This window comes from Crassostrea angulata, chromosome 5, assembly GCF_025612915.1.
Source record: "Crassostrea angulata isolate pt1a10 chromosome 5, ASM2561291v2, whole genome shotgun sequence".
Classification (NCBI taxonomy): domain Eukaryota; kingdom Metazoa; phylum Mollusca; class Bivalvia; order Ostreida; family Ostreidae; genus Magallana; species Magallana angulata.
In genome coordinates this window covers 41,634,002-41,654,972 of record NC_069115.1, presented here as the reverse complement: position 1 = coordinate 41,654,972, position 20,971 = coordinate 41,634,002, and the positions used below count along the sequence as shown (strand labels likewise).

The window sequence follows — 20,971 nt, the reverse complement described above, 5'->3', positions numbered from 1 at the left end:
ACAATGACAAAATAAGATATGAAGGAGCATGTATCTCTCTTGCACATGTGACCTTAATTTCGCATGACTGTTGGAATTGATAAGATTATCTCACAAATGTGCAGTCAAATTCTTTAAGTGACATGCAGTTTGGAAACATATGCATGGTTTCACTACTTCGTCTGACAAACGGACATTTTATAGACACAATGGCCAGATTAAACGAACTTAATTACCGTAAATATAACATAATTTCTATAATTAAGGATGAAAAGTTTTGTTCTTAATGTTTTGTTTCCTGCTCTTTTTATCATTTTTTTTTTGGGGGGGGGGAGGGGGGAGAAGGATTTTTTTGAATTTTGTTTGTTTCTTAGTTTTTGTTTTTCGTTTGTTTGTTTTGATAAATTTATATCTATTGTATAACTTGTTTACAACACAATACGGCACGTATTACTTTTTGGTCAAATTCTTTATGTTGTTGGCACCATGATGACTTATTCAAATGATTTGAATTATCTACCCGTATTTTATGACTGTAGGACATTTATAAAAAAATAAAGTGTTTTTTACTTCTTTTTGAATTGTTTTACAATGTAACCCCGATATTTAAAAGGCACTATCCTATTTGTGTATGCATAAATTGCCCAAAACAACCTGTTAAACCTCACATTAATTTGCTTTTTTATATTTTGGCAACAGAAATGTTTACTTTCTTATCCTCAAATGTACACAAGATGGCCGAACATAGCTCTTGAGGAAGCATATCGAATTGAAGATACAACTAATTCTGCGAAATAACAAATCTTAGTTATATAATACTTAATATTCAAAAGCTAAAACATCAAGACATAGACTCCAATATAAAAAAAATATACCAGAAACAATTTATTTTGTTCCTTGTAATGCAGTTCAACATCTCTCAAATTACCATTTTATCTCGGTTCAGCATTGGGACCTGCGCAAGTATCTAATGTTCTTGTATATTGTTACCGTTTTTATTCAACATATTATCTCCCACGTACACCTTTTTATACTTTGTGTTTTATATCTGTAAAATTTTGGAGTAGAAAAGAAATCATACATCATTTTCTCCTAGAAAGAATCACCAACTTGCTTTATGAACTTCAGTCAATGCTTAATGCAATCCATCTGCCAAATTGCACCTTTGTAGTTTCTTATTTCGAAAGACGATCATTTGGGCGCAGGTAAGTACCCTCATTTGGATTTTCATTTTTCAGTCCTATTTTTCATTTATTCATTTAGCTACCTATAAAAAAGGACGATTTGCAATTCAAGAAACGGCATGACAGCAACAGGTACACGACCGGCGAGGCAGGACTTCACAGTTTTGATAAAAGCCTTACAGCAACATTTTCATCAAGTAGCACCAGTTCCCTTCACAAATTTGTAACTCCATCCCAAGGTAAAAATTAAAATTATTCATTCTTTCCTAATCCCAAATTTTAACGATATGTTTGTATAGCAATAAATATACCCATATGTAAATGGTCAACGAAGTTACAAGCATTTGTTACAACATTGTCAAATCTTTAATAAAAATATGATGTGCATCTGACGCTGAAGGAATTGGATTATAAATAGGCAAAAGGTGCGATCACTTCAACCAGTTCCATTGTAGGATAAATACTGAGTAATTGTACAGAAAAAAGATACTAAAATATATGATATTGTAAATATGTAGTTACTGTCAAAGAGGGGGCTTCAGCATTTGAAGTACTAATTGAGGTACCAAGATTTCAGAATATTTACTAGAATCAATAATCATTCATTAAAACTAGTATTACAGCACAGCATGAAACTGGTATGAGCTTCAAAGACAAACTCCAGGTCTTTTTTTTATCTCTAATAGGAATGACTATACGAATACACCTATAACATAATATATGTGAAATTTCTTTCCATAAACAAATTTTTTTGTTAACCATATCGTAACATAAATGATTTTCTTTCACTCTCACGTCTGATTTATTGGCCTTGCATCTGCTTCTAACGGTTGTTATATAATTGGGTATCTCAAAGTATGAATATTCGAAAATTGGAGCTGTTTAAAGTTAAACAAAATCATTCAATTAAATACCTTTCTCGTATAGTCTTTAGATGAATTGCCAGAAATATTCTTTTGATTGGAAAACACAGCGCATTCCTTTGGTTTGAACGGGTACATGTTCTTCAGCCTTACTCACTGTCTCCTGTATCCAACTCTTTGATTATTGTCCCTAATTGAGCCACACGATTATTCTTGGGTTTTTTTAAACCAACTTTTGTATTTCTGCCACTGCATGCTATTTGACTCATTGTGGCCTTTCTCTAACGTAGAGATACGGTCGTCCTGTGCACGATTTTTTGCAGTTCGTCAATTTTCTTTGTTGCAAATTTCAAATCTTGGTTCACATACATATTTTCGGTAATCTCGTTATTCTCTGTCCCAAGATATCCTGGATTTAAATTTTTCTTAATTGCATTATATTTTTGAATACCTGAGGGTTCAAACGATGTTCATTCAAAAGTATGAAAAATTTCTAATATTTTTTCGGTCAAAACGCTCCTGTTAGCTTATCGGGTTTCAATACAATGTGATGTCTATGGTGATGTTGTATTGCAGCAAGCCCGAATGATAACATCGTAAAATTGCGCGATGTATTCCGAGTGTATTCCGAATGGAGAAAAGATGTTAACATTCCCCATTATAAATCTCCGTAAGGAATCTGTTTTCATTCCTGTGAATTTTTCCGAGTGAAACATGATAATGTGTCAATGAAATTATCTTGGAAATTATCCCTTTCAACTATTTCAATTGCACTTCTTTCACAGGTATGTGTATTTTATTAAAAATCGTCCAAATGTGCTGCATAAATATCTTGGGACAGACTAAAGAACAAATGAGAGGGGAAATTCAAAACAAAGTACATACCGACAAGCGTTGATAGTAATTTTACAAACGCCATTACGCATCAGACGATGAGAAATGTAGAAATGAAAAAATGTTTATCATTCTTGTGCACACAATTTAACCGTTGTTTCACTAATCGGAAATGATTAAATGCAATATAGTACCATTGCAAAGTTGGAGAACTTAGCGTATATACATTTCTCACTTCAAACGAAGAAGGGTGTATCATTAACATTGATAATAGAAGGATAACACACCCTTATTTAAATTGGCCAATTAATTTGCATATAATACTCCACTGAACGTTTAGGTAAATAAAGAACTATATATGGTATTAGTCAAATTTGGCCCCCAAAGTTCGCTATATTTAAAATGAATCAGGTAAATTAATTTGTTCTTTTATTTTATATAAGAGTTGACATGAAATGTGTTTTTCACCTATTTATTTGATTTATATGCACTCACTGGCAGTATATGACGTCAAAAGTGACGCTATTTTTATAATTTAATCAAAATCAATCAAAAATTGACATTTTTCTTATCTTTTTTCGAATGGGAAATATAGAGCGACTCTTTGAACAAGAACGAACTTTTTGTCACTTATAAATATTGGATAGATACATCTTTGGTGAAAATATTTTGTTTGTTCAAGCAGTCGCTCAATGTTTCCTTAAAGAAAAACTACCTAAAAACAGGCCGTTTTATGCTAAAAATGAGAAAATGGCGGGAAAAGGTAAACTTAATGATGTCATATTTTTAAATTGTGGGTACTAAAATCAAAATGAAAATTATGAAAAAACTTCAAATGTATATTTGTACAAATAAAACGAAGAATAACAGTAAAATGACAATGTTCATTTTAGGGGGCCATTTTAGGCTCAAACCATATATAGTCCTTTACTTTAATTTGTACGCAAAAAGTAAACCGTATATAACTATTATATGGTCAAATAAACATTAGCGGTCCGCAAGTAATGTAAAACCAATCAAATTCCAAGAGCAATAACTTTGATGACATATAGTAGATATTTAATGCACCACTAGCAAAAAAAGATGTTTGATCATAACAGTACAAAACAATTTTTAACATTTAATAAATTGACTTAACGATGTTAACATAAAAATACGAGTACGGCTTAAATACAGTGTTTTCCTCATAAGGTATTGTCATGTTGTAAAATTTTGAATTTACCGGGTAGTAGTAAATTCAAAATTTTACGACATGACATTTTCATTAACGTTGAGGTCACTAAGGTCGCTTTATCAAATTTTGATAACTTATACTCTATCTCCAGCATGAATTCCGTTTGTTTTACATTTGTTCATTTCAATTCAAAATCTGAATATGTTTCCTATGTTTTGTATTAACATAGTGTAACAACACATTTGAAGTCCCATGTTCCGCATGTAAATCGGCTACTGATTTCTAAATGTCATAAAACGTTTTTCTAATTTCATTCATTCATTGCTTTCTAATGATTTTTTAAGCGAAACAAGTATAAAAAAGGCTTGTGCCCTGTGTTTGTTTACATTGGTTCAATATACCAGAAAAAACTCTTTTTAAGCTAATTTTCTTTTTTCCTTATTAATTTTAAGCATAAATAAACAGTTCCTAATGTCTAACATATTTATTTAAGCTGTAAAACTGAAATTTTCATTTCAATATTCAAAATGTAAACAAAAGTTTTGTTTGCATAGCAAAGCACTGTAGGCTATGTAACTCACATATAACGCAACGAATGACACACAAATTTTGGTTGCTTATTAAAAAGCCTTTCGGAAACATTTTAACTATTAAAATCAGAAAAATATTTTTTGACCAAAATCGTGGCCATGCCCCTTTAATTGAGTAATTCAACATTTTGGAATTAAATGCTATTTAATCTAAGCGAAATTATTTCATATCTGTCGTTATTGGGTTTAATCAAATCAAATCCATAAAACGACTTATATTATGCAATAAGGTGACTGTTTTGATGGATTAAAAACTATTCTTTGTACGAAATAGAACGGCTAGTTATAGACATAAGGTGAAAAAAGATATTTTTCTTGAAAAATGGATACTAGTATACATGTAATAATTCTACCTCAATTTTTTAAATAATTAATTTTTTGATTTAACACTTGGATTTAAATTTAAGAATATCCATTTATTCCTCAATTTTAACAAACGAAAACATATTGGAAACATTTACATAGCTAAACACTCTTTTACTATTAAACCGATTCAAACTTATTATTTTGTGCATTGTAATAAAAACTAGCTTTCATTAAAATAAGAAAAATACAAGATTTCACTTTAAATACAAATCCCATATTTGGCTGGTTATAAGGCCCTAGCATGGGTCTTAATAACCATAGACCTTAAATGAAGCCCATCTTTATATTAAAAATGATATCCTTGCGAATCGTATATTCTAAATTTGCTTTTATCTGACATTTCATGGAATCGTGCACTGCTTTGTACTGCGCTTTGATGGTAACGTGCTGCTTTAATAGCAGATGAAAGAAGATTCGTCAGATCGAATTGTTCTGCTGCAACTATACACTCAACGATACTGTTCGGAGTCACCTTGCGTTGATTGCAAGCTGTGACAAGTCTGTCTTCATACCCCTTTATCAATGCAACTCTATCTTTGTCGATCAGGCCATTGAGTAAATGCAGTGTTTCGAGAATCATTGTGTCATCTCCTTAAACAAAAATTGATTTAAAACGTATAAGGGCTACGGTTTTTATTTCAAACATAAGAATATATTATCCCAATATCATCATTCATTATATAAAATGCATTGTATATTGAATAACCACAATAATTTCTAAGCATTGAATGCTTAAAGATGCATATCGTTGGTCAATAACACACCAGGCCATGTAGACAATTTGAATATATAATAATTTGTGTGCAAGGTATGATGTGTTATAGGACCGACGGTATACCAAAATCGGAACTTGATGCTTATATTTACATTTTTTGTAACTTCTTGCCTTGTCTGCATATGCGAATTATACCTCATAACCACTGTACTATCTTGTGGGTAAGTTAACATTAAGGGAAGAGCCAATGAAACAGCTACACGCGTGAATTTTTTTTCTTTGGATGTTTGTGACGTCATCATAAATTATATCATTTAATCTTTTAGCACCCTTGGTGTGTTTCAGTGTTATAACTCAGTAGCTTTCCACACAATTTATATACAAATTTATTTGTGGAATGTAAATATTAAAATAATTGTCAATTAAGCTTAGTGTTTCGTATAACTTAACTACATAAGTACCCTAATGTTCCTATATTTAAAAAAAAAACTCGAAAAAAATGTATATTTTCCTAAATGATATTAAAAAAGACTTCGAGCCATCTTTGATAACGTACGATTTAAGCATCATAAGTAATAGCGAGCGCAGCTCGCCGGCGCGCAGCGCCGGAGCGAAGCGAGCTCTACCGGCAAGGCGTGTGTGAATAGAAAATTAGGACTAGTTGCACATTCATTCAACGGATTTTTTTGGCGTCAGTAAATCGGACCAGTAATACATTGTTTTAATCGTCCTAGTAGTTCCCTGTAATCATGGCAATTTTTATCACTTCACACTCTCACGAGAATCAGCAAGACAATATAAAAACAATCAACGATGTATAACGTTACGACACACAGTCAATGCCACCTCTAAAGCTCTCAATCAAAAATAATCGAGTGACGTCACAATGGTTTACACATTGATCCGATAGATTTTTTCGGCGTCAGTAAATTTTGACCCACAATTCATAGTACCAATGGTTTCCAACCTCACGGTCTCGCGAGAATCAAAGTAAAACTTTTGAGAAGCATATATAAGATGTGTAATTTTAAGAACATCATGCTTTTTAAGTAAATAAAACAGTATACTTCGCGTACTTTCATTTCTCAGGGGAGTTTTAAAGAGTCAGACGACACTTAACCAACGTCAGCTTTGACGTCACAAGAAGCACTGATAAGGGGAAATTACTCTTATTGAAGTTATTGTAAATCTGCTGAAATGACCAAAATCATCTCAATATCTTGCAAAGACTAAGCTAAAGAACAGCTGAAGAATAAGGACATTTGTTCAGATACAGGAAACAGTTGTAAATTGCACTCATTTGGACGAATGCTCACATTTATTTTATTCACTATAATTAAGGTAATTTCCTGGAACGTACACGTAGCATCGCCTTTTTTAAAAGGAGGTAGGTGGGTGGGTGGATGGCAGCCTCATCCAAAAAATCTTTGGAAGCAAAAGGGGAAAAAAAAATCATAAAAATTCTAATCCTTGCGCTCTTTAGCAGTTTAATGGTTTCTTTATTTTCACTTCCATGCGGGGGGGGGGGGGGGGGGGGGGGGGGACACCATGTTCTTTTAATATGTTAAGCAAATATTTTAAACCGTAAATTAAGAAAAATTCAACTTTTTTAAAAATCCATGATAAGTCGATTTTCTATGTGTAAATTGAAAAAAAAAATGAAACATTATTTTTTTAACATGGGGGGCCTCTATGATGAGTCAAGTTGTCGTAAGTTTATATGTAAGTTTAAGAAAAAATGTCTACTGCAAAAAGGGGGGGGGTTGAACTGACGTTACAATCACTTTAAAAGAGGAGATACAGTGCAATGAATATTTATATATTAAAATCTTTATTATTCAACAACATTTTATCTGAGATTAAACTACTGCTCTACTTATAAACAAATAAATTATAACAAATTCTATAAACTATGAATAATACCATCTATTTTATGCATATAAAATCGATGACTTTATTTTACGGGAAAGGGTTATCTTAATTTTGGTCGGGATCGGCCTGCGGCCTTCTTTTATTATTTAAGTCTGGAAGCTCGGGATCAACATCCTTTTCCAAAAGTTGCTGAATAGGAGAAGGTTGAAAAATTGTATGGGAGAATTTTTTTTAAATTATATGCTGTAAAGTTCTTGCATCCGCCTTAAATATATATGAAATTTCATTAACGGATAGACAAGTTAATTGTGTTTTACATTAATTTTAATCTGGCATCTATATTTTCTATTGATGGGGCCGGATTAAAAGCAGGGTGTTATCAGTAGGCACTATACATATAATTTGTATTCTTTTTTTGAAAATCGTGTTTTTAATTTCAAGTGAGTTATTGTATGTGTATTGTTCATTTTAATGAGCGGAAATGCCACCAAAAAATAATAAGCGGAATTGCAGACACCACGAGGGGAAGGGATCAAGGTCAAAGAGGTCAAGACCCGAGCGATCAGCTCCATCCACTGACGATCAGGCATCTCAGGAACCAGGTCCATCACGAAGCAGGGAATGCGCCATCGCAATAGAAAGTGAAGATGTGGCAACCGTGAACCAAAGTTTGCCCCCAACACCTGTTCCTGCTTTAGCTATTCAATCAGGTACAAGCATTGGTGTTGAAAGTCAATACGTCGATAGCATTCATACATTGTTATCTAGCAATGTCTCTAACTCATTGAAATCAAAAATTATCAGTTCGTCATACATTGACATTAGCTTATTGCTTGATAATACTTCTCTGACGGAATCTTCAGAGAAAAGAATATTTTTTAATGATAAGGGTGAGTTGGTCACAAGAGAGGTAGTTAGGCCCAGCATAAAGATTCAATCTATCAGTAGATGGACAGATGCATTTTTAGTTTATGCAAGTATCTATGCTTCGGCCCATCCAGAATCTTTTCAAGGTCTTCTGAAATATTTGCATGACATTAGACTAGGGGCATCAAGATGTGGGGAGGGAGATTTGGGCTGGAAGAAATATGATGAACAATTTAGACTTCGCCGCAGTATCGATCCCACCAAACAATGGTCTAAAGTAGACTATGAGTTATGGTTGATGTTTATGACATCATCTCCGCAATCTAAAGTTACACTTAGCCCAAATAGCCCAGCATTTAACAAGTGCTATAATTTCAATTTCAAGGGAATTTGTGACAGACCGTCTTGTCAGTACATGCATAAGTGTATAAGATGTTCAGGGGCTCATCCACAATACCAGTGTCCCCTTTCTAACCATGTGTTCAAGGCCACAAATCGCCCCAAGGCACCATTGCAGGGACAATCCCAGTTTAGACCCCCTGTGTCACACCCAACACAAACCCCAAGACCACAAAGATATATGGGCCCTAGGAACTTCCCCTATTAGAACTAAAGTGTTAGATGAGTATTTACAATCATACCCAGACAAATATGCTGCTAATTATTTAAAAAATGGTTTTTCCAAAGGTTTTGAAATTAATTATACTGGCCCAAGGTTTCATGTGTATTCAAAAAATCTCAAGTCTGCAACTGAACACCATGATCATTTGATGGATAAGATAAGTAAAGAAATTAAGCTGGGCAGGATTATGGGTCCTTTTGACCAACTGCCTATTTCCAACCTTCACATTTCGCCAGTTGGCATTGTTCCAAAATCGGATGGGGGGTGGCGAATGATAACTCATTTATCCTACCCTAGTGATCGTGGGATCAATGACTTTATAGATCCAGATTTATGTACAGTTCAATATGCATCTTTTGATGGTGTAGTTGACATGATTGCCAGTTTGGGAAGGGGTGCCTTGATAGGGAAGATGGATGTTAAAAGTGCATTTCGTTTAATTCCTATCTATCCAGGGGATTTTGATTTGTTAGGCTTCTCGGTAGATGGCTCATATTACATAGACAAATGTCTTCCCATGGGATGTTCTATAAGTTGCAAAATTTGGGAAACATTCGCAACTTTTCTACATTGGCTGACACAGTTTAAGTCTGGGCTGAATACCTTAGATCATTATTTGGATGATTTCATTTTTGCAGGAAGGTGTGGAAGTCAAGAATGTGCAATACTTATGTCTACTTTTAGTCACTTAGCTAAAGAAATAGGGGTACCACTAGCTCATGATAAAACTTCAGGCCCAACAACTAAGTTAATATTTCTAGGTTTTGAAATAGATACATTGGAGATGATTATTAGGATCCCAGAAGCAAAGGTAAATATCCTTAGGAACCTAATTGAGAGCTTTTTAGGTAGAGAAAAGGTTAGGTTGCAAGAAATGCAATCATTAGTTGGAATGCTGAATTTTTTCTCAAAGGCAATCAGGTCTAGTAGAGCCTTTATTCGAAGAATGTATGATGCATTTAGAGGGGTTTTTAAGCCACACCATCACATAAGATTATCAGTTGGAATTAAAAGTGACCTTAAAATGTGGCTTGTGTTCTTAGACCACTTCAATGGGGTAGCATATTTTCCTGATACTGTATGGGAAGATTCTAGCATTTTGCAATTATTTACAGATAGTGCAGGCTCAAGTCATTTAGGTTGTGTGGGTTTCTTTAGGGGGAGTTGGTTTTTTCTACAGTGGCCAGCTCATTGGAACAACCAAGACATTTTGAGGGACATGACTTTTTTAGAGCTCATACCTGTAGTATTAGCAATAGAGTTATGGGGAATTAGGTTGCAACACAAAAAGGTTCAGTTCCATGTGGATAACCTTTCACTAGTAAGTGTCATCAATACCCAATCTTCCAAATCAAAAAGAGTTATGGAATTGGTAAGACATTTGGTTTTTAGACTTATGATGAACAATGTTATATTTAGGGCAAAACACATATTTAGCTTGGATAACAAAGTTGCAGATTCTTTGTCTCGCAAACAGTGGTACCGCTTCAAGAGGTTGGCACCAGAGGCACACACCAGACCAGACCCAATTCCATTATAATTAGTCAACATGATTTACAGATTCAAATGAACAAATTGTTAGATGCTTCAATCTCCAGCAACACCAAGACATCTTATGAAACAGGGCTAAGATCATTTTTTAATTTCCGGAGAGAATTTGGGTACGAGATTTTATGGCCCCCACCACTCAGGGACGTTGTTCAATTTGTTTCTTATTTGTCACTTAAGAAATGTTCTTATGCTACGGCTAGGTCTTACTTATCATCCATTAGTTTTCAATGCAAAGTTCAAAATTTGGTTGATGAAACAAAAAACTTCCTTGTTCTGAAGGTTCTTGAAGGTATGAGAAGAATTGGTAGGTCTGCTGATGCAAGGTTACCTATAACCTTGGAATTACTCAAACAACTTGTGGAGACTTTACCAGGTATTTGTCATGATACCTATGAAACAAAGTTGTTTCGAGCTGCATATTTATTAGCTTTCTTTGGTTTTCTCAGAATAGGGGAATTTGCATTGTCTACTGGTAATGGTGTTCATTCAATATTGCAAGTGACAGATGTACAGTTTCAAGCTAATTACTCCAAGCTCTTGGTACTCATAAAAAGCTCAAAAACTGATCAGGATAGGAAGGGTGTTTCTCTGGTCATTGATAGAATTGAGGGAATTTTGTGTCCAGTAGCAGGTTTGATTGATTATCTTGCTGTTCGACCAAAAATTAAAGGCCCATTGTTCATTCATTTGGGAAAGAACCCTCTTACTAGGTATCAGTTCTCAGCTATTTTAGGAAAAGCACTTCATGTTCTTGGAGTTGAGGGACATTATAGGGCCCATTCGTTTCGTATAGGGGCAGCCACTTTAGCATTTGAGGCTGGGTGCACACAGGATATTATAATGGAAGCAGGCCGTTGGAAGTCTAGGGCATATAGGACATACATAAGATGTCCTATTGGGCAGATGTTAGGAACAAATAAGATGTAATTTTTAAAAGTAATCAGGTTCAATACTTATTCTTGCTGGAATTGTAGAGGTCCCTGAAGTTACAGTGTGGTGTGTGGGCTCATCTATTATCAAGAATGCTATGATGGCATCAGTATGCAGACCGGGGGGATCAAATCTAGGACTGGATAGATTGAATATGAATATTTGGTGGCAAGGATATTCAGGTTTGAAGTTTTTGGAGCTGAAAAGAAAGCTCTTTTTTCTAACACAATATGAAGAATCACCAGACTACTTAATTATTCACTGTGGGGTGAATGATATTGGGACTATTGATCTGTTTTCATTAATTCAAAAAATTAAAACCCACTTACAATTTATTAAAGTTCAATTTCCACAGTCCACACTTGTTTGGTCACAGATGCTTCCACGAATTAAATGGAGGTATTCTAATGATAACAAAGCAATGGAGAGATGCCGTCTCAAGGCCAATAGGGTAGCTGCCTCATCAGTTTTAAAATTGGGGGGTTGTTACATTAAGCACCCTGATCTGTTGAGAAACATGTCCCAATTTCTGATGCCTGATGGCGTCCATCTCAACGAGTTAGGAAATAAGCTCTTCCTCAATAATTTCCAAGGGGGATTAGAATTCTTCCAGTCGCAACTGGGGCAGGTATATCCTTAAAACTTGTTCCAGAGAACATTGGTTCGTGGGGGCTTTTTTCAGTTGCTTGGGTGCTCCCCCATGTGTGGGATGACTGCGAACTCTCCTTTAATTGTTCGCTGTCATGTGGTGCTTGCGCACACCAAAGCAACTGAGGCCTATGTAAGCTTTGTATTATGGTGAAGTTGTCACCATTGAACTGTGAAGGGGGGTAAAATGCTAAACCATTTTGTTTGTAAAATATTTGCTTGATGTGGATTCACATTGTTTTGTGCATATAACTTGCATTTAAATAAGTAACCACCCGCGGTTTACCCGGGGTGGCCATTTAACATATGTTGTGTGTTGTATAAATTTTGATGCATTTGTTGATTTTGTGTGGGTTTGCCCAAAAGTTGTGTGTTTATTGGCATCCCACAAAGTAATATGCCACGGCCAATGTTCGCCAAATAAAACTATAAAATCACATATCTTGTTCTTATTTCCTTGTATAAATAATAAAAATTTACTGAAATATAGGTATGTTTTATTTTTTTTGCATTCAAATTTTACGTTGTTAATTTTATTTTTATTGATTTATCATAATTCATTGTTTGATCACATGCTGTGCTCGCCCCAACGGTCGCACCGTAAAACATATTACCAAAAATATAAAATTTTGTTTCAATTATTCTAATTGTCCAAGTTCTGAAATGCCTCAAAACTCTAATTTTACAACAATTATATTAAGAAAAATCAGTATGTGCTTTTTCTTAGCTACATTAAAGATACAAGTAAATGGTCATGATTTGAAGGAAAAAGCAGTTGTCTTATTTCAAAGTTTAAAATGCTTCACCACGGGTATTTTTAATGATCAGTCATATTTAAATATCAATTTTGGAGCTACATAAACAGAACAGATCTCTTTACTCTTTTTTTTTGTAAACAAGGCCCGTGTCACATTTTTGTTAACGTACACGTTGGTTAGAGATAGTGGTAAAATGATGCTTCATGAAACTATTTTTTCCTGGCCAGTGAGTTATGAACACTAATGTATCTAGTGTTCATTACATTCAAACGTGTTCAAAACGGTAACCATATATTTTCAATTCAAAGTTGTAAATGTAAACCAAAACATGACCTAAGTTTTGTATACATAACAAAGAATTGTTATCAAAGTTCTTGAATAAACTCGACGACTGTCCCTCAAAGTTTAGTTATTAGAAACACCAAAATGATGCATTTTTTATCACCAAAAGTGGAGAACTTTCAGCTCAGATTGTAAACATGTCCTTTCAAAATACCTCTTTAGTTGGCATTTGCGTCCTTCATCGATTTTAAGATTGCCAAAGACCAACAAACATAAATATGAAAAGTTAATCAGAATGTTTTACCGTTACTGAGACAACGTTTGGATATTACCTTTTTGTATTTTAAGGATTGTTAAATTTTGAAGCAGTTTATTTCTTTCTTGGGCTATTTTCATCATCATTCTGTCGGAAATTAGATCTTCAATGCCAGCTTGTTTCAACAATTGGTCGTCATACTTAGCGCACTATTGTTCCACTACAGGTAATGCTGATGATAGATTGTAAAATTCTGCGTAGGAAGCATAATGTACAAGTGTTTGGGTATCAATTTGTGCTGATCCTTTTGACGTCGACTGAAGTGCTTGGATCATACAGTTTTCACATTTTATATTCACTTTTAACACTTGGTATTCCTCGGCCAGTGGGAGAATGTATAAAATTGTATCCTCTGTAAATAAAAGAAAAAAAACGTGAACAAAAAAGTTATTAGTAATCAAGATCCCTAAAGACGAATTCAGTACGTAAGCGAAATATTATTCATATAATAACAAACAAATATTAATCTTAATATGTTTTTATCAAAATCCAAAAACAGCTAATTGAATGATTTTTATATTATTATTATACCTTGACAAGAATTATATTCAAATCCCGTATTGGTTAATGTACTGATCTATATCTGACATACATTCACTGACATGGAAGAAAGTTTTGTTTTTTTCATTTGGATAATATATATAAATCTCAATATCATACTTATATTGCGTAAATTTTTTTAATGTTTTTTTTTTATTTTGGAGTCATTAAAATGAAAAAAAAAATAACGGTAACAACAAAGGGCATTGTTTTTTTTTTTTTAATTTTTTTAACAAAGGCAAGTTAATAAAGTTATGAGATACAGGTTTTTTCGAATCAATAATAGCAAGTTTCAGTGTGGATGTATTAATGGTAATTTTTAAAGATGAAATATATTTTCGTTAATTTCAAAATTTAAGGTTTATTTCTTGTTTAGTTTATGTGTTTTGTTTGTGTCTGTTTTTAATTGTATGTCCCGCAATTCCATAAACAAAATACCAAACCGGTTTGGAGAATTCCTTAACCTATTCAACATAGGATTAGGCTGGCAGAATTATGTTGAAGATTTTTTTAATGACAACCTGTGACGAGGGAAAATTTATCCGAGTCTCATTTAAGCAACATTTCTTCTATAACCCTTACTAATCGTGTTATCATTTTTAGCCAGTGATTGTGTAAAAAGTACATAAGCAGATGTATGTAAGTAGAATCAGAAGAGTAAAATTAAATGGTTCAGTGAGGAGATACGAGTGAAAAAGAAAGATTGAGCGGAAATTTCGAGAAAAAAATGGGCCTCGATAAGCACGTTAATTCAAAGACGGACTCTTGAGATGTTTTTGAAGGAAAATTGGAATTGCACTGACACAGTTGTGATTCACTAAATATTTAAATAATTTGCTCAAAGCAGGTAAAGCACTACAGAAAGCCTACTTTCGTGTGACAGTGAAAGGTTGCTAAATACACAAATGTTTAAAGGACAGGTGACACAAAATCATTTTCTTCTAAAAACATTTTCTTTGATAAATATAAATCAGTTTATAACAATTTTTCCATTTGACTAGCATCAGATAAGAACACACAGCGGAATTAAGTGTGCTGAAAATCCCAGCTGCAGCAGATCTCCGAGTTTTGCCGATCTTTAATTAGATAAGAAACCCCTGTGCGTTATTCGTCAAAGATGACATAGTCAGCTATCGGCTACATAGTAAACAGAGCAATGGACGAGGATTTATTTACACGTACAGGACAGTGTATTTGGGTTGCAAATGATGATTTTGAAATAAAGCACTATCAGATTAAAGTGAATTTATTAAAAAGCATATTCTATTGAAAAGTTTAGTGTATGAACCCTCTCCTGAGAACAAAGTAGTAAGATTATAGCATGTACAAGATTACATGTTGTATTATTGGTTTATGGAGTTTTTGAGAAATTTTGTGTACATAAAATAGTGGTAATAGGAATTGAAAAAAGTAATTAAATTAGAATGAATCTGAAGATTCTGTGATTGATAATCATTTATTGCAGATTATCATCCTGTCAGCCAGACAGGCAACCATTTGTTCAGATTGTCAGTAGTCAGTAAAGTTTGAAATATATTGTTTGAATATGCATATTAATCCAATCTTGCAGATCCAAAACATTGATTTGAATAAGTTGATATTAATCTAAAAAAAAATTCTTAAAAAAAACTCAACTGGGAGCACGATGAGTTAGATTTTTATTACATCACATATAAATCCTTTTTTGTGTACTATTTGTAACAATTGGTGTTGCTGTAAAAATAATAATTCATTGTTCATCTGAATCTAATGTCAGTATATAAGAAGTAATCAGTGTGCATAACAGCTCGTTTTTGGGCTTGTTTTAAAGGTTTGATCAATAGAGAATAAATTATACACAACTCAGAAGTACTACCAAACAATGATCTTCATAAACTTTTAAAAGAAAGATCAAATTACATTTGGATAAAATTCAAGGAGTCTGAGATTAATACGTTTTTAAAACCTGAATACTATGTTAAAAAACTACTGTTTCAGTCTCTACGGATTATGGAAATTGGTATATATGTATAGTTCTTTTAATTAAATTTCAATAAACAAACATGATCAAATACCATACTAAAAATGTTTCGGTTATTAGTATTGAGATTAAGGTAGACCCTTGATTTTGTGGAACTTAAGAAATTTACAAACATATTTGCTTACAGGTACCAGGATTTCTGAATCCTTTATTAAGTCCAATTAACTTAATTAGGGTTTATTTAGGTTTAAGATCCAGTGAAATTCCTGGTTACGAAAAGTCTCTATACTTTATCACTTACTATGTGTTGACAAAACAAAATCCTTTCTTCAGAAACAATGATTTCATGGTTTTGATGATTTTTATCTTTTACAAATCCAACATCTGACATATTTTTTCCAGCATGAAGTATATAGATCAATGAAAAGTTAACTTTTTACTCCTATTCATAATTGCTGAGGAAACAGAAATGGGGTTTCTAAGCTTAGAATAACTCTGTTTATGTACTGGGTTCTCAAATTTTTAATAGCAATGAGCAAAAGTTAATGACTTCAGATTTTAGATAAGAGCAATTCAGAAATCCCTATGGTTGAAAGATACAGCGAATGGGCAGTGTGTCGGCTATTACGTCGCACCGATGGTTTCCGATCTCAGAGGCTTCAGGTTGCACAACACTATTAATTTTTACTAGATATTCTTACCAAAATTACGCAACTTTAGATACGGGTAGCAAGTTTAAAACAAACTTATGGGAAAATTCCTCTTTACAACTTTTAAAACAATTGTTCCTAACCAATTTAGTAGCAAAAAACACACAGCCATCCACAAAGGCACGAGAGTTTGTTTACATCAAAGTTACACATGTTCTTGAAAATCATGTCCGAGCCCTTTCACCCCCCTGCCTAAACAACTGGCATCAAAAATTCAAGTGACCTCGTATTTTGACAAAGGTGGGAAAATCAGGCATTTTACACGTTGTTTTTTATCTCATAAAAAAGTACAGTCCCTGTCGCTGGCGGAAAACTCCTAAAAACGAAGGGGAATTCGGGAATTATTTTCACTCAGCCATGTTTTGACGTGAACCTTCGGAAAAATAGTGTTGTGATACCTGCAAGTAATCTATTATTTTACACTCGCAAAAATAAAATCTGAAAACACAAAAACATTAATTGTGGAACACATGAGGAAAGTTTTACTGAATTCTGTAGCTATATCAAAAAGTTATGAGCGATTATTAAAACCATGGTGCTCGCGGTGGTCTCTGATTTATGAAAATATGTTAAAAGTTATACTGTATGTAATTTCACGGCAATATAATTTTGAATGATTTTCTTGGTTCTAATTTGTGCTAATATGCATGTCTATTCACAAGACAATGCAAACTTGTTTATATCATGACGACCCGAGAATATATACATGTACAAATTTAGGGAACCCTGCCTTTTGGGGGAGGGGTTGAAAAACTGCCGTTATGTTATTCAATTTTAAAGAATTGGCGTGCATTTTCATATAAATTAGCATTGTCAGGTTCTTATAAAATTAATGCGGGTGCTGAATCATAGCTAAATTCATATTTCACTTTACTACTGGCGTTTTAGGGGCATAATTAGATAGATTCTGTATACCATACAAGCGTCTAAATAACTCATTTTACACCAAATTCGTATTACATAGAAGCTTTTTTGGTTTACGACGATAAAACCAACTCTCTGGATAAGCTGCTGTAAATTTTAGGGCAGTTTGGACGGTCCGATACACTATAATCGGGTCGCTGTTTGATGTTCGACGAAATTTCAGAGGAAATCTGGGCTAATTTTGATTGCGCCATTGACAGGAAAATAAGAGAGGTGCCGGCCACAACGGCTCATTGTTGGTGATTTCTAATCTACACACATCGATAGAACGCCAAAAAACTCCACTTTATGACTTAAAACACATCATAACAATTTTCCTTCAGGTTGCACAACACTATTAATTTTTACTAGATATTCTTACCAAAATTACGCAACTTTAGATACGGGTAGCAAGTTTAAAACAAACTTATGGGAAAATTCCTCTTTACAACTTTTAAAACAATTGTTCCTAACCAATTTAGTAGCAAAAAACACACAGCCATCCACAAAGGCACGAGAGTTTGTTTACATCAAAGTTACACATGTTCTTGAAAATCATGTCCGAGCCCTTTCACCCCCCTGCCTAAACAACTGGCATCAAAAATTCAGCCATGTTTTGACGTGCACCTTCGGAAAAATAGTGTTGTGATACCTGCAGATATGCATATCGAGGTCACGCGTCTTATCAGCTGAGTAATTCAGCAATAGCTGTGAAACAGATGGGAGTAGTAAGGAAAATTTTGCAGAAATTGTATCCCACTCACAATTCAACTTGTTGGTCAATGTTTTTGTGATTGTGTCACCTGTCCTTTAAAGCAGAATAAAGAGTGATAATGCCTACCAAGGTACCTAAGTTATGTATCATAAACATTTAGTATATATAGAAAAGTAAAATCAAAATTAGTAATCTGACCATGAACCTTTGTCATTTTACATTTTTGTTGTAAGAGAAAATAACTTAAACTGTTTTATAATGAAACATAGATCTGTGTGTGAACATGAGCACATACCATTGATACTTTTAAATTGAACAAAAAGAGTAACTTTCGGAAAACACGCGGGAGTGGGAAACAGAACGGATTGAAATTGTCAAAAATTCAAAAGAAATCATCGGCAAGTTATGACATGATAAAAAATGATAAGTAGCAGACGAGGACGTATTTTTATCTTGTAACAGACCAAAGAATACCTAGAAACATTCATTACGTTTGAAATGAATGCGATATAGTCCAAAATATATATATACTAAAAGGTAGCATTAGTACATATACAGTACAGATCAGACCCAACCTAATACTAGAGTAAACCCCAACTAAACTGGGGGTTTACTTTAAGGTTTAAGCTGGGGTTTACTCTGGGTCTGCTTTTTTTAAACTTTGGGTCAACTCGGGGTAAACTTGTGGTTTACTTTGGGTTTATTTTGGGTTTACTCGAGAATTGCCTTTGGAGACAACAGTACGCACTGTAGTGTGAAGCAGACCCGTATTTTATCTTGCCATCTTACTGCCTACCTAATTCCCCCTCTTTGTATATTCCGAATACACACGTAGCGTATGCTTTCAGGGGTATATTTCTGATCGGGGTTTCCTCTTACTCTCTATGTCCAGTCTGGGTTTACTTTGGGTTTACTCTAGGTCCCCATTGGTTAACCCAAAGTAAACTCAGGGTATAGTTGGGTTAACTTTCTGTTAGGTAGGGTCTAATCGGTACTGTATGCATCTGTTGGTTTGCAAATAAATTTAACGTAATGCATGGTATATTCGAGGTCCATTGTTATTCAACTTTGTTAAATAAAAGCTGATAAATTGGACTTAAACATATACCATTACAGTAACTTATACCAACAGTTTATACCTTTTTAATCACTGATGAAAGAAATTAAACTTACTTGTTATTGGACAAACAATAGCAGGGTGATAAAAAGTGCGTAAAAACATCTCGAAATCCTTATATTTTTTTCCAGGCAGAGGAATCCTAACCTTTTGCTTCTCCTTAAAATTTGATTCAAACATTCGTTTAAAAACAGGTGAATTCTCCGCTAATACTTGTTTGCAAACGTGAAGTTGCTTGCCCTCTACCTCGAGAATGACACCAGACTGAACAAATAAAGTGGGCTCTACCTCCAATTTTTGTTGCTTACTTTTAGTCGCCATTCTTATTTCGTTTAAATCGATAAGTCTTCTTCACTTTAATATAATACAGTAGAAATGTGAAACACGGGGTTCCAAATGGATAATAAAAAACAAGAGAAAAATCAATTCAGTTTTTTAAACACCGATACCAAGTCATGTTGACAAGATGATTATCAATATTTCTCAAACATGTGAATTATTTTCAGTACTAAGACAATTAATTAAAATAGAGTTATGCATGTTTGAAACCCCAGTGTAAACATCAACACTACGTGCAGATTTAAACACCACATTTAAAACGACCATTGGCATGCTATATTAGAAAACATTTTCAAAAATATATTTGAACATGTTCTAAAGAAATAATTTTGTTCTTTAAAAATGTCAAAAGCATTATGAGAAACATTCAGTTTTTAAATGCCACGCCGAGTCCTTATTATATGTATGGATCACTATATGTCACCATTCGTGTACTTTCATCTAGACGTTTCTAGATTTAATGAGCGTATATCCATAATGCCTTCAATTTTTTAGTTTCAAATAATTAAAGTAAAAAATTCAATTTAAAATTAATCTTTTAAAATGATTGACATTTGCAATTTTCATAATGCAATATAGGTTTGATTTTTATATTTCAATGCTGACAAACATTTGACCTATATCATTGACGAAAACCTAAAGTCGATAACGTTTTGTTCATAAGACGGAAGCTTTATCAACTTAAGGTTTCCAACGATAAACTCATAACATGTAGTTGGAACATAATACACTGTATTGTTTATCTTTAAGAAGTCAAAATAGGAACATTTCATCAAGTTTGAAGACATCTCCTTAAAGATTACGTATTAGATCCCTATATTTTATGTTTGTATCTTGTTTTAAGTTGCAAAAGTGAGTTCAAGAAAAATATGAAAATGCACACGAAAAAAAGATGAAAAGGGGCACTTTGATAAAAATATTTTAGCAATAAACCTACTATTTCACCAAAAAGCGTCTTACATATAAAACTGTCTACACATATTGCTAACTGTAACATGAATCGATATACATGTATATATGTCAAATGGCAAAGATTTAAAACAGTTTTCTTATTTGTATTAATGTAAAATTTAATTTATTTTTGTATTGATACCTTTTACAAATAAATGTTTATTGATTGTGTAAGCTGAATGACA

General features: G+C 33.5%; 1 protein-coding gene and 1 pseudogene across 2 annotated transcripts; one reads left to right on the top strand and one right to left on the bottom strand.

Moving 5' to 3' along the window:
- Window positions 1-3,931: 3,931 nt before the first annotated feature.
- Window positions 3,932-19,817, bottom strand: LOC128184391 (uncharacterized; annotated as a pseudogene).
- LOC128184394 (uncharacterized) lies at window positions 7,830-12,630 on the top strand. 2 transcript variants are annotated; one of them, XM_052853847.1, is made up of 3 exons: window positions 7,830-8,287; window positions 10,544-10,990; window positions 11,592-12,630. In XM_052853847.1, exons 1-3 carry the CDS (start codon window positions 8,059-8,061, stop codon window positions 12,185-12,187), a joined length of 1,272 nt encoding a protein of 423 aa, XP_052709807.1. In that variant the 5' UTR covers window positions 7,830-8,058; the 3' UTR covers window positions 12,188-12,630. The 2 variants fall into 2 exon arrangements, with proteins under 2 accessions (XP_052709807.1, XP_052709806.1); XM_052853846.1 differs by lacking the exon at window positions 10,544-10,990.
- Window positions 19,818-20,971: the final 1,154 nt, after the last annotated feature.